The sequence below is a fragment of the Eumetopias jubatus genome, unplaced genomic scaffold, assembly GCF_037043125.1.
Source record: "Eumetopias jubatus isolate StellerSeaLion01/CBP00866 unplaced genomic scaffold, mEumJub1_p1.0 scaffold_4, whole genome shotgun sequence".
Classification (NCBI taxonomy): Eukaryota; Metazoa; Chordata; class Mammalia; order Carnivora; family Otariidae; genus Eumetopias; species Eumetopias jubatus.
The window spans coordinates 29,950,315-29,970,090 of record NW_028274810.1 but is presented as its reverse complement, the minus strand read 5'-3'; the positions used below and the strand labels follow the sequence as shown (position 1 = coordinate 29,970,090).

Here is a 19,776-nt window from a genome sequence, read left to right as displayed (position 1 = left end):
TTATAACATCATTATCAACAACAGCCAAATTATGGGAACAGCCCAAGTGTCCACTGAGTGATGAAAGGATAAAGAATAGGTGGTATACAGTCAGAATGGCTAAAATTAACAAGTCAGGAAACAACGAATGTTGGCAAGGATGTGGAGAAAGGGGAACCTTCTTACATTGTTGGTGGGAAGGCAAGCTGGTACAGCCACTCTGGAAAACGGTATGGAGGTTCCTCAAAAAGTTGAAAATAGGGCTACCCTGGGGCCCAGCAATTGCACTACTGGGTATTTACCCCAAAGATACAAATGTAGTGATCCGAAGGGGCACTTACACCCCAATGTTGATAGTAGCAATGTCCACAATAGCCAAACTATGGAAAGAGCCAAGATGTCCATCAACAGATGAATGGATAAAGAAGATGTGGTATAGATAGATGACAGATGATACATAGATAGATAGATAGGTGATAGATATACACGCACGCACACACACACAACAGAATACTACTCAGTCATCAGAAAGGATGAATACTTATCATTTACATCAACATGGATGGAACTGGAGGGTATTATGCTGAGTGAAATAAGTCAATCAGAGAAAGACAATTATCATATGATTTCACTCATATGTGGAATATAAGAAACAGTGCAGAGGATCATAGGGGAAGGGAGGGAAAACTGAATGGGAAGTAATCAGAGAGGGAGACAAACCATGATAGACTCTTAACTATAGGAAACAAACTGAGGGTTGCTAGAGGGGAGGTGGGTGGGGGGATGGGTAACTGGGTGATGGGCATTAATGAGGGCACATGATGTGATGAACACTGGGTGTTATATACAACTGATGAATTATTGAACTCTACATCTGAAACTAAGGATGTACTATATGTTGGCTACTTGAATTTAAATTAAAAAAATAAAAGAATAGGTGATATATATATATATATATATATATATATGCGCGCAATGGAATAGTACTCTGCCATAAAAAGGATGAAATCTTGCCATTTGCAATGACATGGATGGAATTAAAAAGTATTATGCTAAGCGAACTACATTAGTCCAGAGAAAGACAAATACCATATGATTTCACTTATATGTGGAACTGAAGAAACAAAACAGATGAACATGGCAGAGGGGAAAGAGAGAGACAAACCATAAAACAGACTCTTAACTATAGACAACAAACTGAGGGTTACTGGAGCGGAGAAGGGTGGAAGGATGGGTTAAATAGGTGATGGGTATTAAGGAGGGCATTTGTTGTGATGAGCACTGTGTATTGTATATAAGGGATGAATCACTGAATTCTACATCTGAAACTAATTTTACACTGCATGATAACTAACTGGAATTTAAATAAAAACTTGAAAAAAATTAGAAAAAAGAGACCTATTAATAAACATTGTTCACCTCTTTCTAGTTTAGTGCTAAAGTAAGGCCAGGGGAACATTTTAGACCATCACCTCTTCTTCATTTTTGCAAAGAAAATATCTCATTAAGAGCTCCATTGGCAATAAATAAATACATGTAACAATACAAGACAAAATAAAAATAAACATCAGGAAGATATGAATACCACTGAAACAATTATAAATGGTATGGCTGCCATTTAACATTTTTTTCTAGATATGAAAGTGATTATTTAGAATGAGAAATTACAATAGACTACAATTTCTGGGAAGCTGACTAATATTACAAACATAAGTTATAAATACAGGAATTCTGACAAATTCTACTTTGAGTCTCATCAAAGAGGAAATTTGTGTTTATAATTGCATATTCTGCATTACTAAGAATACTCTTCACTCTGACTAGACATTAATGAGAACTGAAGCCTCTACTTACTGTTGTATACCTCCTAACTACCTAAATACCTCTAGCACCATTTCCTGTAAGACATCTTCACATGTGATGTGATCTGATGTGACCTTGGGCCCTATCCCTTCATGTCACTATGCAGGATGAATCAGCAAACTATTCCTGGAAGCCATTCCTGCACCAGAGCAGGGAGCAACAACTTATCTAGATGTGGAAATGATTGTGAACCAATAAATATGCCTTGCTAACCCAAACTACTGTATCTTCAACTTAGTTTCATTGTGGCCATATCCCAAAAATGCCTGTAGGCACTCAGTGCCACCATATATGAGGGGACATTTGGTTAAGAAGAAATTCTTGATTGAATGTGGTAAAATTTCTTACCTTTGCAAAATTTACAAAAACATACCCCCAAAACAACAAAAAGGAAACACATTTCTAGGGATCTCATTGGAGCCTTGGAAGGGGCTTGTATAAGTGGGGCCCGTAAAGCTTAAACTTCATTAGTTAGCTTCCTGGTATTTTGAGAAGAAAGGAAGAAGAGGTGAGTGAGGGGGAGGTGAGCAGAGGAGGAAAGCTTAAGGAAAGTGACAGAAAAAAAATTAAATATTGTTCCAAGATCATTTCCATGCATTTCTCACCTGAGAAAGGAGATGGATAAGTGATATTTTATAATCCTCACTGTCTTAGTTAGTTCAGGCTGCTATAACAAAAATACTATGGACTGGGTGGCTTCAACAACCAACATTTATTTCTTATAGTTCTGGAAGCTGGGAAGTCCAAGATCAATGCCCTGGCAAATATGGTGTCTCATTAGAGCTTGCCTCCTGGTATGTAAATAGCTGTCTTCTCACTGTATCCTCTCATGGTGGAAGAGGCAAGGAAATTCTCTGGGGTCTCTTTTATGAGGGAACTAATCCCATTCATGAGGGTTCCATCCTCATGACCTGATCACCTCCCAAAGGCCCCACCTCCAAATTCCATCACACTGGGGATTAAATTTCCACATATGAATTTTGGGAGAACAAAAATAGTCATTCTATAGTATCCACACAGCTTGATATTTCTTTTTTTTTTTAATTTTATTTTTATTTATTTGACAGAGAGCACAAGCAGGGGGAGCAGCAGGCAGAGGGAGAGGGAGAAGGAGGCTCCCCACTGAGCAAGCAGCCCGATGTAGGGCTCGATCCCAGGAACCTGGGATCATAACCTGAGCCAAAGGCAGATGCTTAACCGACTGAGCCACCCAGGTTCCCCCCAACTTGATATTTCCATGATATTAATTCAAAATACCTTAAATTGAATATAGTCTAATTGTTAGTAGTAATATTCTTATTATTATGAAACTCTAATAACTTCTTTAGGAATGTATAGATAAGTAATTCTGTTCATGTTGTTAGGAACCAAGAGTTTTTCAGTGCAAGAAAAAAAGAACAGAGTTTAAAAACAAAGAATCTAAAAATCTCATAATATTAAATTTGAATCAGATATAGTATAAACTCAGCAATTTTTTTCTTACAAAAACATTTATTGCTAGAAACAACCCAGCCCAATATCAGTGAGCACACTTATCACCGAGATTGTGGGCTCTATCTACCATTCCACACTAAAAGGAACTGTAGCTCTTTGGAGGAATAGCTGGGGTGGGAAATAAACAAGGTGTCTAGTATTTGGTTGTGCCAGAAAGCAAGGAACCTATCACAGATTAAAGAATGTGTCAAAAGGACACAGGAGTCAATATAAAGGAACTCCCAGTGGCCAGATAAGGCAATTTTAGCATCAAAAAGAATAAATGCAATTCTCTTTGCATATATAAAAACCAATGAGTTCATGAAGATAACAAAAATGATAAATTGAACACACTGGAATTAATGAGGGTACCAACTCCTTACTTTGAAAAATGGTAATTTAAATAAGAGAATTAAGTATCCTGGCTTTGCAGTGTGAAATGTCTTTCTGGATATCCAATATTTCTAATTAATGAAGGACGGTCATTCTTTAAGGAAGATTTCCAGCAGATTTCCAGCAAATAAATGATAGAATTATAAAATCATTTTGCAATCCCTAGTTGGTCCAACCAAGAATTATCAACAGATAAAACTATCAGATGAAAATGTATGATACATTTTAGCAACATTAAAAGGAAGATAACCAAACATTATGGGCCTCCTGATATGATACAAAATGAATTACCACTTGTGGTAGGCAGGATAATGCCTGCCCTCACCCTCCCAAAAGATGTCTATGTCCTAATACCAGAAACTGTGAATGTGGTAGGTTACATGGCAAAGGGATATTAAGGTTGCAAATAGAATTAAGGTTGCTAATTAGCTGACCTTAAAACAGGGAGATTATCCTGGATTATCCAATTGTACTGAATGTAACCGCAAGAGTCCGTAAAAGAGTAAAGACGGAGGCAGAAGATGAGGTCAGAATGGCGCAATGTAAGGATTCAACCTGCTGGTATGGAAGCTGGCAGAAAGGAAGTCAAGAGCCAAGGAATATGCGCAGCCTCTAGAATTTGCATAAAGCAAGGAAACTCTCCCTTAGATACTCCATAAGGGAATGCAGTCCTGCCCAAGCCTTGATTTTAGCCCAGTGAGATCCATGTGAGGATTCTAACCTATGAAACTGAAGGGAAAAAATTTGTTGTTTTTGAGCCACTACATTTGTGGTAATGTGTTAAAGAAACAATAGAAAACGAGTATACCACCTATTAAATACTTTTTGCTAAAGAATTGAACCTGAATCTAATCAAGCCTCCCCATAACATTTGCAGGAAATGTATGGTATAAATGAACATAGTAAGTGATAATACAAGGACACAAACAGTAAAATTTAAAACATGGAATATTCAACAGCTCAGTTGTGCAGGCTTCTGCTACATCAATAGCAGGAAGATAAAAATGGGAGAGGGAACTGCTCTAGATTAGAAGAGACTCAGGAGACACAAGAACCAAATGCAACCTCCGAATCATTTGAGAACTGATTCAAACAAACCAATATATAAATGATATTGTTTAGGACAGCTGGGAAAATTTTATAATGGGTTATATAGTAAATGGAATTATTGTTAATTTGTAAGGAATAATGTTAGTAGTTAGAAAACATCCATTTTTTTAGAAATGCATATTGAAGTATATAGGAATAAAATTAAATAATGTCTGTGGTTTTACTTTCAAAAATTTTAGAAGTAGGGAAGGAAGGGAAGAAGAAGAAAATATGAGAAAGGACCAAAAGGAAAGAAGATTCGATAAAGCATATATGCCCAAATCATGATAATTGTTGAATCTTGGTAATGGGTATATTGGGGTTCATTGTATCTCTCTCTTTACTTCTTTGTATATTTGAAATGTTTCAAATGAAAACATTTTTTAAAGAAGGAAAAAATAATGCATCCAAAAAAATCACTTTTCTTTCATGAAATCGTAGTTCTTAGAAGAGTTTTTTTGCCTTCCAAGGCAATTTTACCTTAATTGATTTTTCACCCATGAGAATCATAGTTAAGGCCAACCCAACCCAAAATTATAGATTTAGCTGTGTCTACCTTCAAATCTCCCATTGTTAGTTCTTTAGGATTCTCTTTTTTCCCATGTCTTTCAGGAAAAGAATCCGATCACTTCACTCACATTAAGGTATAAATGACTTCACAGCATGAATTAATTAAAATAAAAATAGTGCTTTAAGTAAAAATTCTCTAATGGTTAAATGTGAAGCATCGTTGGCCAGATTTTTTAAATTTTTATTTATTTTTAAGATTTTTGTTTTTTAAGGGGGCACTTTTTCTTTAATCACTTCACATAGTCAATTGCCCTAAGGTGTTTTAAGAGAATTAAATTACATGAACCAGAAACCACTCTGTCATCCATTCCGAACCAGTGAGTTAATAATAAATGCAATTGTGCATAATAAAAATGCCTGTTACTTCAGCTGATAAAGGGGCATGGTAGAACTCTTGCAGGACTTTGAAGGGGAGGAGTTGGTTGCTAGTCAGCCTAAGTTTTAATACCTAGACTACCACTATACTGGCTGTGTGACCTTTCCCAAGTTACCTAGCTTGTCATACCTCAACTTCCTCACCCGTAGATTAGGCTCATATTAGTGCCTACCTAAATGGTGGTTGTGAAGATTGAGTTAATGCATATAGAGCAGGTTAGAGCAGTTCTCTCACCTAATAAGCACTCAATAAATATTAGCTATTATTATCTTTGACATTCCTCTTTTCTACAGGAATAATTAAGAATCAATTTATCCAGTTATATTTTTCATTATTGCGTCTGAATATTTGAGAGGGGCATTATTTGGAGAAACAGCTACTCTTTGGCCAACCTTAGGGTACAAGGTCCATCTGTTTTCCAAAAACTTGGTATTTAGAAGAGACTCGGGAGACATAAGAACCAAATGTAACCTCTGAATCGTTTGAAAACTGATTCATACAAACCAACCATAACGGATACTTCATGCGGAGCTTCTGAAAGAAGAACTACTGAGCTTTCTTCCTTCGGAGGAAATAAGTTTAAAAATACCAAAAGATATTTAAATTATATCCAGTCCAGCTATTTTCTTCAGGCCAAAATGTTCAAAATTACCTCCTCCCTTCCTCGTCATAAATATTATGGCTTTATTGGCAAAACGCTGGAATACAAGCTGATATCTCTCAGCTAAAGTTCTTTAGCTGTTATATGAGTCACTCCCTGGATTAGGAAGCGATGAGGGTCTTTTAGCTTCTGTACACACCCTCTGCAGGGGACTCAGGAGTGTTCTAACTCTTGCTGATTTTATGAAGTTCTTTCCCCGCTCCTCACACCCCCAGTTTTTCTTGCTCAAAGCAACAAAATGAATAAGCGTGACTCGCCACAGGAAAGGTCCTGTGAACCTGTTCTTTCCTGGAAAAAAAAGCGCTGACACCCCAGGAAGACTTAATGTGGAAAGGCTCGCAGGTTGATTTGGACTCGGCTCGCAATAAAACATCTACTAAAATGAATGGTTATAACGCACCATCCGCAACGCAAAGAGATCGAGGGAAGATAACCCAGAGAGATTGGTCACTTCCCTGGAGAAGGTTTGTTCCCTGGGCAATGGGGGCGGGGTGCCCGCCGGCCGAAGTAAACAGAGCTACTACGCCTGCGCACACCCTTCCTGGGTCACGTGTCGGCGCGGACCTCCCAGATTGCCCCGGGGACCCGTCCCGAGGCTGTAAGGGACCGTGTGCAAACTGGAGAGGCGTCAACCTTTCCTTGAGGGGCGGATTCGGGTAGGAGCGGAGCGTTGGGTCGGAAACGCCCCCTTCTTCCACAGCCGGAGATTGAGATCCTGAACTGGGCCTGCGGGGTGTCGCCGTACCTTTGTGGGACATGGCCGGCTGTGGGGAGGGTGGCGCGGCGCCCGTGGTACCTCTGGGGTCCCCTGGAGTTTGCAGTAAGGGGTTGCAAAGGAAGGGGCCCTGTGAGCGGCGCCGGCTGAAGGCGGTGGTATCGGAGCAGCTCAGCCAGGATCTGCTCAGGTAGGAGGAGGCGGGAACTCTGGCTGCTTCAGTTCTTAAGGCATCCGCCTCCGCCCCAGAAGCTGTGGCTCTTTCCCGGCCACTCCATCCCTCCCCTCCTCGTTGTCCTCGCCTCAGGCTTTTGTGGGACGTGCACCAGTCCCCTCACTACAGAGGATTCCCTCGCCCTAAAAAACCAATCCTGAGCACCTCGGAGAGCACGTACCAGATTAAAAAAGGAAAGCAAAATTAGTATCACAGTTATGTGCAGCACCAGTTTATGACAATAAGACGAATAGGCTTAGTTCTTGAAAGACGTATCGCTAAGGTCGGGATGGATCCAGGTTTCATGCTCCTGAAGCGTACACTTAAAAAAAAAAAAAGCTTAGTTTGAGAAAAATGATAAAATTAGGTATAAAAATGAATATTTAGATTAAGGAAAAAAGAACAAATTAGTGGAGTCTTGGAGGTCTCTTAATTCTGAACTTTCTTTAAAGAATTTACCAGAAATGCTTACATAGAAATATTTCCTGATTGCATACTGGTTTCGCCTCTCCACCTAGAACACTCTACAGCTCCCAGCTACTCCCAGCTCCCATGAGGACGCAAGCAAATGGAGGGTTGTTCTGAAGCTTAACTCAGGCTATGGTGAATCCAGTTAATGACCTCTCAGTTTATAAAGAAAATGAAGCTTAGAAATATTCCCTAGCCAATTGCCGTTTCCACCAAAACTGATTTTGTGAGCTTTAGTGTGCATCAGAATCACCTGGAGGGCTTGTTAAAACTTAGATTTACTGGGTCCCGGACCATAGTACTTACTCAGTTGGTTAGGAAGAGAGCTTTTGCATTTCTAACAAGGTCCCAGGTAATGGTGATGCTGATGCTGGCTGCCTGGGTCACACTTTAAGAACTACTGAATTAGAGTAAACATAATAACCACTAATAACCAATAGCTGTGCAGCATTCTCCTTTTTTTTTTTTTTAAAAAGTGCTTTCTATCCCTTACACTTAGGCTTCCGTGGCTCTAAACTGTGCTTTCTATAAAGTAAAAAAATTTCCCTTTAATTTGGGCTTATCTGCCAGGGATGCTGCTTTCTCTCCACCAGTGGGGGATTAATGTAAAAGATGGAAAAATAAAACTGAAGTTGTTCTGTTTCTAGGCTGAATCTGTAAGGATGAGGCACTCCTTTTCAGTGGCTTTATTCTCCTGGCTGTATTGTAAGCCTTAAGGTGTCAGGAATTTAAGGAAGATAACATGTCTGATTTATATAAAGAAAATGAAATTAAGGCATCGTAGGTGAACTTTGTATCCTCATCTGAGCAGTAATTAAGGATAGGATCCTAAACTTACAAGTTCCTATTATAAACAACAACAACAAAAAAGATGTGGCAGTTCTTTTCTTTTTAACAAGAAAACTTAATATGTGACCCAATACCCTAATTGCTGTGCCAAATTAATCTTTTTCAAACACAGCAATATAATGGATTTATTTTACAAATATTAATGAAGTATCTAGCACCCACCAAGTACCTAGATTTGTACTAGGTCCGAATCAAAGATTAATGAGACATAGCTTTGGTGTTGTGCTTACACTCTGGTAAGAGAGATAATAGTCAAACAAAAGTTAGGGGGACTGGGGTGAGTTTAGGGAAGGCTTTTTAGGGTGACGTTTGAGTGCTCTCTTGAGGATTGATTCAAAATTGATTAGGTAAAGATTAGGAAGGGAGAAATCAGAGGATATCTAAACAAAGGGAATGTCTTTTACAAAGGCACAGAGATTTGAAAGAGTTTGATTTATTTTGGGAAAGCAAGTTGTATTAGATTCTTAAACAGCAAGGAACAGAGACACCTCTGGGTGACCAGAGATAATAGGGTATATGGAGAAGTAAAATAGGAAACTATTTCAGTAGTCAAAAAGCCAGATCTGATGTAGAATTGGAAAGTTGATTGGAATATGACAGCAATTATACAGTAAGACCTCATTGAGAAGTGGACCATTATTCAGGACAATTGTAATAAAAATCCCTAAACTTATTGCTATTCTACTATTAGCTAGATGCTGGGTTGACTACCCTGTGAAGTAAGTCTTGGTATTATTCCCATTTAACAGATAAGGAAACTGAGCATTAGGCATGAAGTGGTAGAGTCCTAATAAAAACCTTGACATTCTGACTCCAGAAACGTTAAAATGACTTGCCCAAGTTCACACAAACAGAATATGAGCCCAGTCAGTTTTCTCTGCAGTAGTTATACAAACTGATCTTCCAGTAATTTATTTCCTTCATCTTTGCTTCTGTCCTCACCCATTTCTTTTTCTTACTCTTAGATTTGCTTTGAAACTCTCTTACAGTGTCATCAGTCGGTTTCTGTTTATTGTAGAACATCTCTGCTAGAGTTGTTTAACTACCACATTGATGCCTAACCTTGGCTCATTCCATTGTTCATTCAGATGTGGTTAAGAGCATCAGGGTCATGTGCTACAAAGACGAGCCATATATGAATGATAAATGAATTTGGTAGCTTTTTGGGAGGGGATTGTTGGTATGGCCAAAGTGACAGCAGATGAGGGTGAATGGGTAAACTAAGACTAGATCATGGAGGCCTTCTTTTTCAGTGAAGAGTTTGGAATGTATTGTGGAGGCAGTGGAGAGCCGTTGGTGTTTTTTTAAATCAAAGATTAAGATATTTAGATCTTGAGGGAAGAAAAATTAGAAACAAGGAAACCAGCTAGGAGATTTTGTATGATAGTCAAGGGATACATAATGGCAGTGGTGATGGAAAAAGTGAAAGGGATTCACATGTGCAATTGATGGGCTCAGTGAGCAATTACATGTGGAGGTACAGGGGAAGGGAAACACAGAAGATGGCACCAAGTCTTAGGGCATTTGAAAGGGAGGAGCATGGTGAATGTTGAGGAAGTCAGATGCAGGAGACCATTGGAAATATGTCTGGAGTTGAGAATGAAGGTGGGAATAGCAGATACACAGTAAAGGTTGGTGGTATCATTAGCACCCAGTTGTCCACGCCAAAAAAGAGAGGTTATTCCCTTCCATTCACCTTCTACATCCAGTCACCAACTCCTGCCGATTTTATTACCAAAGTATATTTTAATTTCATTCCCTAGTCTCTATCACCATTGATCTCTCCTGGCTCAAGCCTTTACATCATTCATCTGCGTTGTGCAGTAATTTTCTCATCTTCATTTTCATTCCCCCCTAATTTCTCATCTACACAACTAATAGGTGATATTTTGAAAAATGAATTTGTCCATTTGGTGATTCGCCTTCAATCCTTTAAGATGGTTTTAAACTCTTTGCCTCCTATTTGTCTTTATCCCAGCAGCTTCATCTGTCACTTCTTAGCCCCCCAGTACTCTCTGCTGACCAGTTTGTAGTTCCATACTCACACATACCTTAGCAAGGAACGTGGAGCCAGGAACTATGACCTTGCCTTGCTTCCCTGACCAACTCTTATTTGATCTTTGAAATCTCATTTGGTTTTCTTGTCCTCTGTAAGGTCTTTTATGCCTATCTCTGAAAAAATTTTACTTATTTGTGTTATTGAATATGTCACACTCTTTAATTTTCAGGCCGGTCTTCCCTACTATTCAGTAAAATCCTTGAGTGCACATATGTTTTAGTCTTCTATCTGTACCCAGTGCTTGGTACATAGTACATGCTTAATACATTTTTAGTGATAGTCAGCAGTCCAAAATGCATTAGATAGCTTAATGCAGTAGTTGGCAGAGAAATGAGATGGAAAAAAGCTGGACCTAGACATGGTTGAGCCTTTGCTTCAACCTGTCCTTCCTCTAGACTTTACTATTTGATGAGCCAATACACCCCCTTTAATATTTAAGCCAGTCTGAGTCAGATAATTTTGTTGCTTGTAACATACAAGATATACTTGTAACTGATATAAGTAGTTTTATAAAATAAAACACTATATTTTCATATTGACAATTTTTAAACACATTAAATTTTTTTATTTAACAAATACTCATGAGCATATCTTAAGAACAAGGCAGATTCCCTAGTGATGGTTGTATGGCTACCAGCTGCATTGCTTCCTTATTCCTTGGGGAAGAGTGGAGGATGGAGAAAAGGTGGGTGGGAGGAAGGAATAAATTGAGTATTTGTGCAACTTGAGTTTTTATTAATGTCTGAGAGACCAGTACATTTTTGCATAACTTTAAAAACCACTTATGAAAATAATTTATTGATTAAAATATTGACTAAAATGCTTCTGTTTGCTGATTGTTTCCAAGGTTCTGAAAGTTTTGTGCTCTGAAGCATTTGTTTTGTTTAGTGTAAAATACAACAAAATTCAACAAGCAGATATTGCGCTCTGTATACTGAATATATAGTTTTTGCCTTTGGGAATTTATTGTCTAGTAGGGAGAAAGACAAAAAAATAATGATGCAATGACAGAAGCTCTGTATAGAGGTATGCGTGTGTTGGGATCAGAGGAAGGAGCCATTAACTTGATCTTGGGGGCATGAGAGTGTCAGTGGCAACATTCTAAGCTTTCACTGTAATGGATATCTTTAGTGTACACCTATAGTGTACTGGTGTGATTGCCAGTTATATCCTGTGATAAGGAAATCCTCTGAGAATACATATTTTGCCAAAGATAATGATACAGTGATATGAAGTATTATTTAGTATTTAGAGAGTAGAAATATATAGTTACCACAGGGACAAAAGATTATGACAGTTTGTATTATGATGCTGATTTCTGTTCTTCACTTTATATGTAATCAGTGGGCTTTACGGTAACCATGTGCGTTAGTAAAGGGATTTAAATGGGTTATCCCATGAGCGCATCGTTTTAATAATAGATTATAGTTTGTTCTATTTGTGTGAGGAAAAAACTGGAAAAGGGCTTAAAATGTCACATTCTTGATGGCCAAGCCTGCATTTCAGACTTGGTATTTAACAATAGTCAGAACAAAATGTACCAGTTTCTAATCTGTATTGTCTATTGTTATACTCAGCTTGCTTGTGTTGTTGACATTTTACTTCTTTTGCTTCTTTTAGTAAGATTTTTAAAAATAGGGGCGCCTGGGTGGCTCAGTTGTTAAGCGTCTGCCTTCAGCTCAGATCATGATCCCAGGGTCCTGGGATCGAGCCCCGCATCGTGCTCCCTGCTTGCCAGGAAGCCTGCTTCTCCCTCTCCCACTCCCCCTGCTTGTGTTCCCTCTCTCACTGTGTCTCTCTCTGTCAAATAAATAAATAAAATCTTTAGGAAAAAAAAGATTTTTAAAAATATATTCAACAGTCAATGACCATATTACTTTGTGTTCTTTTTCTGAAATAAATCTTAAGTAGGTACATTTTAAAGGAAATCAACATAAATAGCAGAAGATAAGTTCTATTATTACCAGAAGGAACTAAAATATATTTTTTGAAAAAATAGTCTTACTCTTTTTAGTATAATTAGCTTTGTTTTCACTATGAATTTTAGAAAAGATTCTAAGTATTGAACAGTGTTCTTTGGAATGAACTGAGAACAAACTCATTTTCATATTAACCTATTTTATTTTTGTTACTTACCTCTGTATTTTTAGTGTGTGCTATTTTGAAAAATTATTTTATAAAAATGGGTATATTATATAGTTCTGAGTATCACTAATTAAACTATGGTTCCTTTTTATTCATTACAGGCTCCTAAGGGAAGAAATCCATACAGATGTTACTTTCTGTGTAGGTAGTACTTTGTTCAAAGCACACAAAGCAGTCCTTTTAGCAAGGGTTCCTGACTTCTATTTTCATGCTGTTGGACAGACATCTGATAATTTAACAAATCTTGAGTCTATTGCTGTGGAGAACTTTGAAGCTTCAGAATTTAGAACATTTTTACAGTAAGTGCTTTCTTTATCTTTTTTCTCTTACATTTAAGTCTAATATACAACTGTTTACCTTTTCAACACATATGTGTGTATGTTTTTATTTCTTGTATTTTCATATCTGTTTTATAACCTAAAAAAAAATCCATTAATTTAAATTCTTAGTAGAGGCTAAGTATGAGTATCAGAGTATTAGGGGCTTAGTATTGGGAAAGACTAAGTACTAATTTGAGATTGAGCCTGAAAGAGGAGAAATGGTGTGTTCTCTAGTAATTTGAATGACTTACTCCATGCCGAGGTTTTTTGACAGTGGCACTATTGACATTTTGGGTTAGATAACTCTTTGTTGTGGGGTCGGTGCTGTGCTGTGCATTTTAGGATGTTTAGCAGCATCCCTGTCCTCTAGCCCCTAGATGACAGTAGCATTCTTCCTGAGTCCCCGCCCTCCCCGCCACTTCCCAAGTTGTGACAATCAAAATGTCTGTCAGATGTTGCCACATGTCCTCTTGGGGGTAGAATTAGCCACTGTTGGGAACCATTGCTATATACTGACTTCTGTATTGTTGGTATGAAAAAATCATTGGTATGCAAGAACTGTTGCTATATACTGACTTCCTGACTTCCTTATTATTGGTATGCAAAACTTTAAGTAAATTATGTTTGTAAGAATATGAGATCATAACTTTTTATTCTTATGGCTTGCATATGGTCAAAATTTTTGAAAATAGAACATCTATTGAACTCGTGAATTCACGAATTTTTCCCACCTAAATAATGGGAGAAATTAGTTTAATACCCATTCTAATTGAACAGAATTTTATTTTAATGCTTTACTATTATCTGCACATATGTGTAATGATTTGACACTCATTTTTGCTAAATGTATCCAGAAGGGAAGTATTTTCTAATGTAGTTTCTCAAAATTATATGTCTTTTAGACTTATGACATTTAAATGACATGGACTCTAAGGCTAGAACGCCTGAGTTCAAATTCTCTGCTCTGCCATTTCGTAGCTGTGTGCCTCAAACCTTAATCCTTCTGTGCCTGGAATTTCGTCAGGTGTAAAATGTCTGGCACCTAATAAACACCATAGAAATTCACTAAGATTTTTATGTTTGTAAATCTGGAAGTGTTTATTTGTATTTCATTTCAGTTTTTTAAATCCTGCCCTACCGTAATTTCTTCCCTTTTTCCAACATATGGAAGTCGGTATTGTTCTAAATGATATTTTAGTGACTTTCTCTCATACCACCCATCACATACACTTACTCAGCAGGTGTCTATTTGTGCCCTGTAATGGGCAAGGCCCTGTGTAAAGGGCTAGGTATGTACTGGTTAGTGGCTCTTGATTTGAGTGCTAAATGATGACAAGTAAATGTGGAACTAAGTTTTAAAGCCAATACTGGCTTTTTCAAAGTTGGATTTTTGTGTTTTTATATTCTGGATCCTCAGTGTTTTTTGATGCTAGTCTTTTAGTTATTTGCTGACATACATTTTGCCTATAATCCAAATCATACTGACGTTAGTGTAGAAAATTACTTTTGGATAATTAAATGTTAAGTATATTTGTGTGATTTGGTTTATTTTTCTTCTTTTTATGCTCTGAAATGCTCTGACATGCTCTGATCTGACTTCTTCATTATTTCAGAATTTCTTATATGAAACTCCTATATGCATAAATGGAAAATTGTGTAACCTTGACTTACCCTGTGTGTAAGAATAGTATGACATAATTTAAACAGATACTCTAAGTGCAATTTTAAAAATCATTATCATTTCCCAGTATAGATCATAGGCTCATCATTGAGTTCCGACTATCAGTTTTAAAATGTATACTTTTTTTTTTCCTAGTTGGTGGTATATTGGCATTGTTCTAAGGACCAGGCTCTGTAGTCAAGCCAGGCCTACCACTTCTAACTGTGTGAACGTTGATTCATCACTTACTGTTATCTCCATCTGAAAAATGGACATAATAACAATACCTATCTAAAGTGTTATTGTATGGGTTAAATTAGATGCTTATAAAGCACAGTGGTTTGGCGTACAGTAAGCACTGAATACATTTTCATAAGTTATTTATAGTAGTAGGCCTGTGTAGGCTCTATGAAATGATATATTTCTTGAGTGTATGTTTATTTTTATTTTATTTTCTTCTTTTGTAAAACTATTTTATTTTTAAGTAATATCTACACCCAATGTGGGGCTCAAACTAACAACCCTGACCAAGATCAAGAATTGCATGCTCTACTGACCGAGCCAGCCAGGCTCCCCTTGAGTGTATGTTTAGATGAAGATGCATAGGATATGTCAAATTTTCATATATCAGAGAAAGGAAGAAACTATATCAATATTTTTCTTTATTTATTGTCCTTAAAAGTAGTAGGAAAAAAAGATTAAGAGACAGCATGGTAGAGTGGAGGAGGCACTGGACTTGGCAACAAGGCAGAGATCTGCCTCCCAGCTGTGCATTATCTTGTTTTATGATTTCTTTAAGCCTCAGTTTTCTCATATTTAGAACAAGGAGGTTGGACTAGATGGCTTTGTGCTTCATAGCACTTCACAGGCCTCTATTTTAAGCACTTAATCATATTTTGTTTTGTATTAGGTTAGTCATGTATGTCTGTGGTTATATAAGCTCCTTGAAATTAGATCATCTCATTGATGTGAACATCCTCAATGGTATCTCGTATCGTGTCCTGCACAGAGAAAGTGCTTGTGATGTACCCCCCTTTTTTTTAGCAGAGTGCATTGAAATTTCATCTATATTAATATAAAGTATAAGGAGAGGATTATAATATAAAATATTGAGATTAATTTTTTCAATGAAACTTCTGAAAAAAATTTTTAAATTTTACTTATGAAATTCAGTTCTTATTAGTGGCTTTATTGCACATCCTTTCTCTTTAGATAACCAATAAAATTTTTGAAATATTGTTATATTGCTACTTACCGTAGAGTCCTTTGGTATTATGCACTTGAGTTAGAGTGGGAAATACAGTCTGTGAAAAATTGTTTTATATACAGCAGCATCATAGATGATTCAAATGATTGGCAATGGAAAATAGTTCTTGCTTCATGACCTTGTGATTAAAATTCAAAAATTCAACCTAGTATAAAAATCTTCGATTTTCCAAGAAGACCTACCCCGTTGTAGGTGTCAGAGTGTGTATGTGTGTGTGCATGTGTGTGAGGAAAGAAAAGAGGAAAGACCTTTTTTTTCTTTTCACTCAATTGTTTGTTCCATAGTCTTTTTTTTTTTTTTTTTTTTTTAAGAGGAATGACCTTTGAATTTGCAACTTAACATCAGTTAACTGGGGGATGCTAAGAGAACTTGTCAGGAAGGTATAAACACATAGAACAGCACAGAACAAAAGATTCTGTTTCCCCTGCAGCTTTTTCAGGTAATGGGTATTTTCTCTCACATTTCTTATACTAGCAGGGCTGGAAGTGGGTGGGATAGGTGTCTTGTTGTATTCACTGTATTTAACTATATTTTCTTATTTTCTGTATTATTGATGCTCTGGCATCGGGGGCCTCACTGACTGGGCAGAGATTACTCCTCCTAGGGTCAGGTCATCCTAAATCCATCCCAACACCCCCACCTCCTCAATCTGGTTTGTATTCTCCACAAGGCAATATTCCTCTGCCCTAATCTTCCCAGGGCCAAATACCAGGCAACTAAAGATCATTCTCATAGCCCAGAGCATCCCCCACCCCCCCACCCCACCTCCAGCCCCAATTATTAAAACTAATATTAAGCTTCTTCAGTTGTTTACCTTGCCCCACTCCTTCCTTTTCACAGAAAACATGATAAAGACTTCTGCCTGTGCTTTGCTCTACCTCCTGCTTCCAGACCAACCCTGTTGCTTCCCCATGTGGCCATTACTGGTGTGGTGTGCCTCTCTCAGCTTGGGGACTGCAAATTACAAACTATCTTCAATGGCAGTCATTTCCTAATCATTTGGCTCGGCACACCTGAATAAAACCAATTCCCAGGTGCATTTTAAAACATTTGAAAACCAGTTGCTGCGTTTAGATCTTTCTTCCTCCCATCTTCCTAAACTGTCTTTGAATCTCATCTTGCTAGTCTATGCCACTAGCCAGTCATCTATAGACCCTTAAGTCAGTCCTCCTCATTTCTTCTTTCTTTCTTACTTTTTAAAAAATGTTAATTAATTAATTTTTATTTTTAATTCTAGTATAGTTGATATACAGTATTATATTAGTTTCAGGTGTACAATATGGTGATGCAGCAATTCTATACAATACTCAGTGCACATCACGATAAGTGTACTCTTAATCCCCTTCATCTATTTCACCCATCCCCCAACCCACCTCCCCTCTGGTAACCACCAGTTTGTTCTCTATAGTTAAGAGTCTGCTTTTTGGTTTGTCTCTTCTTTGTTCGTTTGTTTTGTTTCTTAAATCCCACATATAAGTGAAATCAAATGGTATATATCTTTCTCTAACTGATTTATTTCCCTTAACATTATATCCTCTTGATCCATTCATGTTGTTGCAACTGGCAAGATTTCATTCTTTTTTATGGCTCAGTAATATTTCATTGTGTATATATACTAGACCTTTATCCATTCATCTACTGATGGACACTTGGGTTGCTTCCATAATTTGGTTATTGTAAATAATGCTGCAGTCAACATAGTGGTACATATAATCTTTTCCAATTAGTGTTTTTGTATTCTTTGGATCAATACCCAGTAGTGGAATTACTGGATCATATAGTAATTCTATTTTTAACTTTTTGAGGAACCTCCATACTGTTTTCCACAGTGGCTGCACCAGTTTGCATTCCTACCAACATTGTACGACGGTTCCTTTTTCTCTACATCCTTGCCAACACTTGTTTCTTGTCTTTTTGATTCTAGCCATTCTGAGAGGTGTGGGGTGATATCTCATTGAGGTTTTGATTTGCATTTCCCTGATGATGAGGGCTGTTGAACATCTTTTTTATATTTCTGTTGCTATCTGTCTGTCTTATTTGGAAAAATTTCTACTCAGGTCCTCTGTCCATTTTTAAATGGGATTGTTTGTTTGTTTGTTTGTTTGGTGTGGAATTGTGTAAGGTCTTTATATATTTTGGATACTGACCCTTTATTGGATATGTCATTTGCAAATATCTTCTCCCATTCACTAGATTGTCTTTTAGTTTCATTGACTGTTTCCTTGGCTGTGCAGAAGCTTTTTATTTTGATATAGTCCCAGTAGTTTATTTTTGCTTTCATTTTCCTTGCCTCAGGAGACATATCTAGAAAAATGTTGGTATGGTTGATGTCAGAGGTATTACTGCCTGTGCTCTTTTCAAGGATTTTAATGGTTTCAGGTCTCGCATTTAAGTCCTTAATTCATGTCAAGTTTATTTTTATGTATGGTGTGAGAAGGTGGTTCAGTTTCATTATTTTGCTTGTATTGTAGTTTTTCCAACACCATTTGTTGAAGAGACTTTTCCCCATTGCATATTTTGCCTCCTTTATCGAAGATTGGTTTACCATATAATCGTGGGGTTTTTTTTTCTTTAAAGATTTTATTTATTTATTTGACAGAGAGAGACACAGAGAGAGAGGGAACACAGGCAGGGGGAGTGGGAGAGGAGAAGCAGGCTTCCTGTGGAGCAAGGAGCCTGATGCGGGGCTCAACCCCAGGACCCTGGATCACGACCTGAGCCAAAGGCAGATGCTTACGGACTGAGCTGCCCAGGTGCCCCATAATCATGGGTTTATTTCTGAGTTCTCTATCCTGTTTCACTGATCTATGTCTATATTTTTATGCCAGTGCCATACTGTTTTGATTACTGTAGCTTTGTAGTATATCTTGAAATCTGGGATTGTGATACCTCCAGCTTTGTTTCTTTTTCAAGATTGTTTTGGCTGTTCAGGGTCTTTTGTGGTTCCATACAAATTTTAAGGTTGTTTGTTCTATTTCTGTGAAAAATGCTATTGGTATTTTGATACGGATTGCATTACATGTGTAGATTGCTTTGGGTATTATAGACATTAAAAAAAGAGATTTATTTATTTATTTATTTAAGAGAGAGATAGCATGAGCAGAGGAAGGGGCAAAGAGGGAGGGAGAGGACGAGGGAAAGAATTCCAGGCAGACTCTGTGCTAGTGTGGACCCTGATTCTGGGCTCGCTCTCCCAACCCTGAGATCATGACCTGAGCTAAAATGAAGAGTTGGATGCTTAACTGACTGAGCCACCCAGGCGCCCCTGGTAGTATAGGCATTTTAACAATATTTGTTCTTCCAGTCCATGAGCATGGAACATACTTCCATTTCATTGTGTCATCTTCAGTTTCTTTCATCAATGTTTTATAGTTCTCAGAGTACAGGTCTTTCACCTCCTTGGTTAGTTTTATTCCTAAGTATCTTATTATTTTTGGTGTAATTGTAAATGGGATTGTTTTCTTAATTTCTCTTTGTGCTGCTTCTTTATTAGTGTATAGAAATGCAGTGGATTTCTGTACATTGATTTTGAATCCTGCCACTTTACTGAATTGATTTATCAGTTCTTGTAGTTTTTTGGTGGAATCTTTAGAATTTTCATTATGTAGTATCATGTCATCTGCAAATAGTGAAAGTTTTACTTCTTTACCAGTTTGGAAGCCCTTTATTTCTTCT

General features: G+C 37.4%; 1 protein-coding gene across 1 annotated transcript in view; it reads left to right on the top strand.

Annotated features, from left to right (window-relative positions):
• The first annotated feature begins 7,053 nt into the window (after positions 1 to 7,053).
• Positions 7,054 to 19,776, top strand: part of BTBD8 (BTB domain containing 8) — a 110,554-nt gene continuing 97,831 nt past the window's right edge. Inside the window, exons 1-2 of the mRNA XM_028087609.2 lie at positions 7,054 to 7,309; positions 12,956 to 13,153. Coding sequence (XP_027943410.2) covers positions 7,161 to 7,309; positions 12,956 to 13,153 — 347 coding nt within the window. The 5' untranslated portion in view covers positions 7,054 to 7,160. The remainder of the gene's footprint in view (positions 7,310 to 12,955; positions 13,154 to 19,776) is intronic.